At 36.2% G+C, this 7,027-nt stretch overlaps 1 protein-coding gene across 1 annotated transcript; it reads right to left on the bottom strand.

The window, feature by feature from the left end:
- Positions 1–1,565: 1,565 nt before the first annotated feature.
- FABP4 (fatty acid binding protein 4) lies at positions 1,566–6,721 on the bottom strand. The gene is made up of 4 exons (XM_003782525.3): positions 6,578–6,721; positions 3,408–3,580; positions 2,733–2,834; positions 1,566–1,748 (listed from the first exon to the last, which is right to left on the bottom strand). Exons 1-4 carry the CDS (start codon positions 6,648–6,650, stop codon positions 1,698–1,700), a joined length of 399 nt encoding a protein of 132 aa, XP_003782573.1. The 5' UTR covers positions 6,651–6,721; the 3' UTR covers positions 1,566–1,697.
- Between the last annotated feature and the right edge of the window lie 306 nt (positions 6,722–7,027).

Raw genomic sequence — 7,027 nt, 5'->3', positions numbered from 1 at the left:
TGCCTTTCAGATCTATATTTCAGCCAGAGTAGCTCTCTGGATTTTCAGATTCCTACATCTCTTCCCTACTTAGTTTTGTGACCTTAAACTCTCAGGCTTTGTTTCCACATCTGTGGACAGGAATTCTAAATCCTCCTCATCAAATTATTTTGATGATAAATTATGAAAAGCATGCAAAGTGCCTGGCAGCATAGTTTGTGCTTCATTAATATTGGTTTAAAGAGAAGTGTCCTAATCAACCCTTCTCCATTTAAGTTCTCCAAACTTCCAATGAGGCCAAAATGAGAATCTTAGTCTGTGTTTTTGTGAAGATTATTTGGTCAAGAAGCTAGTCTACCTCTCTGTCCTTTCCATATCATGGTATAACTTATAAGAAAGGTACTCAGAAAATGAATATCTTTGGACTTATTTTTAAAGAGAATATCATGAACAAAACTGTATCAACTGCAGCACACATTGTGATAGATTTTACCTTACTATAAACTGTAAACATGTGGTTTAGAAATTTCAGTCTCTGTGCATGGGTCCCAGGGATCTACAGAGGTGCTTCACAGCTTTCACAAGAGGCAAGAGACTTGCATACACCAAACACACATGGATACACACATCCACACACTACCAGGGAAAACTCATCATTTTTGTGTGTTTTATATATTGGGATTCCATGGAGATTTTATCTAAATATAAACTTTCACTGGTAAGAAAAATAAGTTTGGAAACCTGTCTGATAAAATTGAAATCTTTTTTAATTTGAATCTTTACTCATATATAAGACTTCACAACTTTTCTGCACTGAATTTATAGAATTATTTGCAGCAACTTCTGGAGTGATTTCAGAGATGGTGTGGTTTACCAACAACTTTGCAGACTGAAAATTGTAGACTAGGAATGTTGTACAGTAGTATGCCCCCTCCAAGGTTTTGCTTTTCATGGTTTCAGTTACCCAAAGTACAGTGGAAGAGATTTTGAGAGAGAGAGAGGAAACATTCACATAATTTTTGTTACAATATTATTGTTATAATTGCTCTATTCAGTTATTAGTTATTGCTGTTAATCTGCTACAGTATCTAATTTATAAATAAACTTTATCATAAATATGTATATATAGAAAAAAACATAATGTATGTAGGGTTTAGTACTATCCACGGTTTCAGGTATCCACTGGGATGTATCCCCTACAGATCAGGAGGACTATTGTGTGGATTTCTCTGTTACCAAGCTCCAAGATAGGGCAGGTGTTCAATATAAGCACTTATCCAACAGGCAGTGGACTATTTCATCACTATATTTAAAATTCCCCTAATTAAGTCTCTGAAAGATAGTTACTCAACTATAGATATGCTAAAGAAGGACTTACTATTTCACAGTGGTACAAACTTACCATCTCCTGCTTACTTAGGAAAGTGGAAGATTCATGGATGCTCACTTTTTTTTGCTTCAAATTATTATGAAATATTTTATTACTTATATCAGAAACAAATTTTCCATTTCCTTCACTCAATAATGAGTAAGAAATTATCCAGCACAGTAGGTACATAACATCAACTTCTAAATCCAGAAAGTTTTATTTAACCAATAGAACCATATTGAATAAAATCAGTCATTTGGTAAATAGTAGAAAACAACAATATTTTTTAGTTACAACAGAATGTCAAAGAGTTCGGTGCAAACTTCAGTTCAGATCAGGGTTTCTTGGCTTATGCTCGCTCATAAACTCTGGTAGCAGTGACGCCCTTCATGATACATTCCTAGATATGCAAAAAATATTCTTGGTCAATCACTTGATCAAGACCATGGGTTTATTTATTATATCTCTTGGGAAGGAAACAATATTCATTCAACAACAACAAAAATTTACTCTGGGCTCTTATATATAGGCCTTATATAGTAACAAATTAGGGAGGTACAAAGACCAGTAAGACACAAGTCTTCCCCTCAGAGAGACTTACAATCTATAAAACAGAGATACATAATACAATGTGGTGGAGATATATAACACAAGGCTGGAGACAGCCTCAGGGTACCCCAGAGGGTACAGGAATAGTTCCTGGGAGACTGTATGCCTGGCCTGAGCTCAAAAGCATGAAGGGCCATTGCCAGAGTGGAACCATAATCCTACTGTGTTTCCCCCAAAATAAGACACTGTCTTATATTTATTTTTTCTCAAGAAGACATAGTAGGGCTTATTTTCAGGGGATGTCTTATTTTTATTAAGCATAATGCAACAATCTACATTTATTCAAATACAGTTAAGTCATCTTCTTCTGGAACCTGACAGGGGGAGCCAACCTTTTTGGTGGGGCTGGCGCTAGTGATGCATGAACCCTTTTCCCCTAGCCATTTGCACGTGCACAATAGGATGCCTGTGACCATGGATACCACACATGCACCCGCGCAAGTGTGAATGGCTTAGAGAAAGGAGATGTGGCAGATAAAAGGTATTCCAGTCTTCCTTATGGCTCTGAGATGAAATGCATGGCATGGCTATGCAGATATGCTGCATAGCCATGCTCATCACTAGGTCTTATTATCGGGGTAGGGCTTCTATTTAACAAATGCATAGAAATCCTGCTAGGGCTTATTTTTTGGGTAGGTCTTATTTTCAGGAAAACACGGTAATAAAATCACCTTTTTGTTCTACATAATCAAGGTATCTGCTTCTTTAGGTAGAATAATGATCATGGGATGATTTAGCCGTAGGATCTGAAATTAAGCAACCAGAAGATACTCACCACAACCAGTTTATCACCCTCTCGTTTTCTCTTGATGGTGGTTGATTTGCCATCCCACTTCTGCACCTGTACCAGAGCACCGTCATCTAAGGTTATGAGGCTCTGCAAGCATAATAGAAAGTGATTGCAATTTGCAGATGAAGACAGGAAAGAAAATGAACAATAAAGTGCCTTTGTTTAAAGGCATATTTTGAGGTCATTAGTAATTCTAAATGTTAAGAATAAATTGCTACAAGAAAATAATGAATGTCAAAAATGACAGCCTGACAATTATATGTATTCATATAGTATGTCTGTAATGTTTTAGATAAATTAAATTTAAAAAAATACTGTGAAGGAATATAAATAATGGTTTCATTTTTACTCTTTAAAAAACCTTCTCTAACATTGTAATGTTAATAATATTACCTTAATTCACTTAACTACTCCATGTATTTTTTGATACATAAATTATGTTAATAATTTTTAATAATAGTGGTCCTATTAAGGACAACTTAATAAAAAGAGGAAAATTCACCAAATAGGTAGTAAAGGCAACGTGGTTTAGCTGTAGGAATCAGGGCTCTTTGACCCAGAATAGAATAGTTTTCCTCCTTTTATAATAAAATATCTTCTCGTAGGCAGTAGCAGTTTAGAAACCAGACATTTGCTCTGTGCCAATTCCTTATTCCTCACCTTGACTTTCCTATCATCCGCAGTGACTTCGTCAAATTCCTGGCCCAGTTGGAAGGAAATCTCAACATTTTTAAAGGTACTTTCTGATTTAATGGTGATCACATCCCCATTCACACTGATGATCACGTTGGGTTTGGCCATGCCAGCCACTTTCCTGGTAGCAAAGCCCACTCCTACAGTTAGGAAAAAAAAAAGGTCAGGTTTACATCTTCTCTGACATCTTTATCTAAGTCAGCGACCCACAGTGCGTGTATGAACATGGTGCATACATGCGTAACAGAAGAAGACACCAGTGAATTTCCTAAAGTCCTCACTTCAGTACCTCCTACATAGCTGGGCATTGTGGCGGGTGCCTGTAGTCCCAGCTACTCAGGAGGCTGAGGCAAGAGAATCGCCGGAACCCAGGAATTTGAGGTTGCTGTGAGCTGTGATGCCACAGCACTCTACCGAGGGTGACAAAGTGAGACTTTGTCTCAAAAAAGAAAAACAAAAAATAGCTCCTACAGATGTGTACATCAGTCTAACACTTAAAGAAAAACTCTGAGGTACAATAAGCATTTCACTATTCTTATTTTTTGTTTGTCTATTTTTTTAAGAGACAAGGGATTGCTCTGTCACTCAGGTTCACAAGTACAGTGATGGGATCATAGCTCAATGCAGCCTTGACCTCCTGGGCTCAAGCTATCCTCTTTTATGTGGGTCCATTCCTTGCATGTCCCCTTCTCTCACCTGAATACTACTCCTCAGAAGACCCAGTGTTAATTTTCAATAAGAATATGTGTAAAGGTTAAGTCATTTGGAATATATTTTTAAAACACTATTAGCCACTGTTATTTTTCTCTATTCATGAAATGCAGCAAGCAATTTGACCATTCCTGTAATATTAAAAAAATCCACAAAGACGAAAATTTCAAGAATTTGGGGCACCAACATACAGTTTTCAGTCCAAAGATAATCTATTTTGAGTGTATAAAAATCCTACTTTATGGTGTATGCTGCCAAGTCTCATTCACTGGGCATCTTTTCTAAATAGACCATGAAATGAAGCTTTCCAATTAATTTCTCCAAAAAGCAAAATGTTCTTACATTCATACACTTTTAGAATGGTGATATCATTCCTAATAATTTATAGAAAATGTTAAAGAAGTAAGCATCAATTGTGAACACTTTAAATTTTTTTTTTTTAAACATCACTATTTCTTATTTGAGGATAGTTTTGAAGCCAATACTTTGATTCCCAATCACCTAAGTTGTGAACTCCTCTTTTTAAAATGAGGAATATACTTTTCTTCTGTAAGGTATGGAAGAAACAACTTACAACTTCACATATGGTAAATTACTGTCACTGCAAGTGTTATATGGAATTGATGACAGTCATAGATGCATTAATTTTTTTAACACATGCATATAAATTTAAGTTATTTCTTTGTCTAAAGGTGACTCACAGTCAGAGATGGGGGAAAGGGGAAAAGAAATATTGTGCAAAATAAGCAGTGCTCTGATTTAGCTCCCTGTCTGAAAAGTGGCCACAAGTGGGAAAGTAATATGTTGCTTGAAGTCCTGGCTCCATTACAAAATACAACATTAAATATATAGAGTGAGTCAGCATACCGTGTTTCCCTGAAAATAAGACACTGTCTGATATTTATTTTTTCTCAAGAAGACACACTAGGGCTTATTTTCAGGGAATGTCTTCCTCTCTGCCCAGAAATGCACTAGGTCTTATCACTAGGTCTTATTATCCAGGTAGGGCTTATATTTAACAAATGCATAGAAATCCTGCTAGGGCTTATTTTTTGGGTAGGTCTTATTTTCGGGGAAATATGGTAATGAATGGATGTAACACCAAGGGTAATTTTAGAATGCTAACCTTAGGAAAAATCATATTTCCACTTGCTTGATTCTGTCTTCGTTTGACTGAGGAAGGCAATCCCTGTCCTCTCATCTCCAATAAGAGTAACCAATGTCATTGAGTGGGGACTTTATTGTCTTTAATTATCACCAGTCCTTTACCATATAACACCTCAGCATTATTAGAACATAAATATTGAAATTGAAAAATATTTCTAAAAATCAATAGCCAAATGGCCCCAAATCCTGGGATTTCTAATCAGTTGGTTGAATCACAACTATTAAGAGTTGATATTCTAGAAAGTTAGGTAGGTCTCTCTCATGGCTGACGTTCCTACTTTCCTCCCTCATCTATACACAAGAAAAATAGTAGTTATAGAAAAGCAAAAAAATATGCTGTATAATTTAGGGTAGGGTAAAGTCTTTTGAGATTGAGGGATTAAATCTTAGAGCCTAATAAAGATATTGTGTAAATTATCACCCGTTTCCTAACCTTGGATCCAGCTTTATCATGTATAAAGGCCAGGGGGCAGGGGAGGGCAGTAGCAGCTGCCCAAGTGAGAAATGCCCTTCTGATTTAACTCTATTGCTTTATTTCCATAATTATCTGGGAGACATTCCTACAACAACATGCTGGTAGCATTAAGAGAGTCAAAAAATTAAAAGCCTCCGTTATCAAAGAGGACATATATTACATGTGTTCTTTATAATTCTATGACATTCCGTGTCATTTCTAGTTAAAGAAGTATGTAAGCCCTGTGAGCAACATGTTTTCTGAAATTAAGATTTTTGTCTACCATAAAACAACCACGCATTTTAATAGATTCACAATGAGACAAGAACATAATTGGCTAACTTACATTTTCTCAAAATATAATGCATTCAGATGGGAAATATAGTGCCTTCATTTTCAAATGGAAATTATCTCACTCTAGGAAGTACACACACTTTTCTTTCCAAGTTATTGCTTATTTTATATGCAAAAGAAAATGAAACAAAAACAGGCAAAAAGCCAAGCCAACCGAAGATACTCAAGTTTCCAATTAAAGTAAAATCTTGTCATCTCTATAGACCATTAAAAATTCCATTTAGATCTTTTTTCGTATTGGGGCACCTTTAGGACTCTTTAGTTGTAACTTTGGTTTAGAATGTCTCTTGAAACAAACGAATCTCACTTGCTGCGTGTACAGCTTCTATGTCGAAAGCTGCATGTCTATTTCTGACCAGTGCTTCCAGAGTGAAAGCACATCTGTAACTCTCGCCCCTCCTCCCCTGAGAACCTGTTATAAATCCAGTTATTCCACAATGATTTTCCTTACCTACTTCTTTCATGTAATCATCGAAGTTTTCACTGGAGACAAGTTTCCAGGTACCCACGAAGGCGTCACACATGTTGCGAGTTTTCTAGGATTATTCTTCCAGGTGAGAAAGAAGTGACAGCTTTCAGCAATGGGCTATAATCCTCTTGTGTCCAGTTAACTCCCTTTTAAAGATGCTCAGAACATGTGATCCCAGGAATAACCAATTGGGAATGATATCAGATTATTTCCTTCATTACCAGCCTCTGCATATTTTCCTCCGAGTCATGTTTTTAATAGAAATTTCTCAACTTTGGTTCTCCCTGGCAAATTGTCATTGGACTTAGAGTATAAATTATTTTTAACTGCTAACAGGATACTTTAAATGTTCTTGTTTTGACAGCTTAATGCTCAGTGCACTGAATTTCCCTCTATTATTTCCATACATATTTGTCCCAACACAGAGGGAGG

Source organism: Otolemur garnettii, unplaced genomic scaffold (assembly GCF_000181295.1).
Source record: "Otolemur garnettii isolate 467f Iridium unplaced genomic scaffold, OtoGar3 scaffold00004, whole genome shotgun sequence".
In the NCBI taxonomy this organism is placed as follows: domain Eukaryota; kingdom Metazoa; phylum Chordata; class Mammalia; order Primates; family Galagidae; genus Otolemur; species Otolemur garnettii.
Note: the sequence above shows the minus strand (reverse complement) of the source record. Positions and strands in the feature narration are given on the sequence as shown.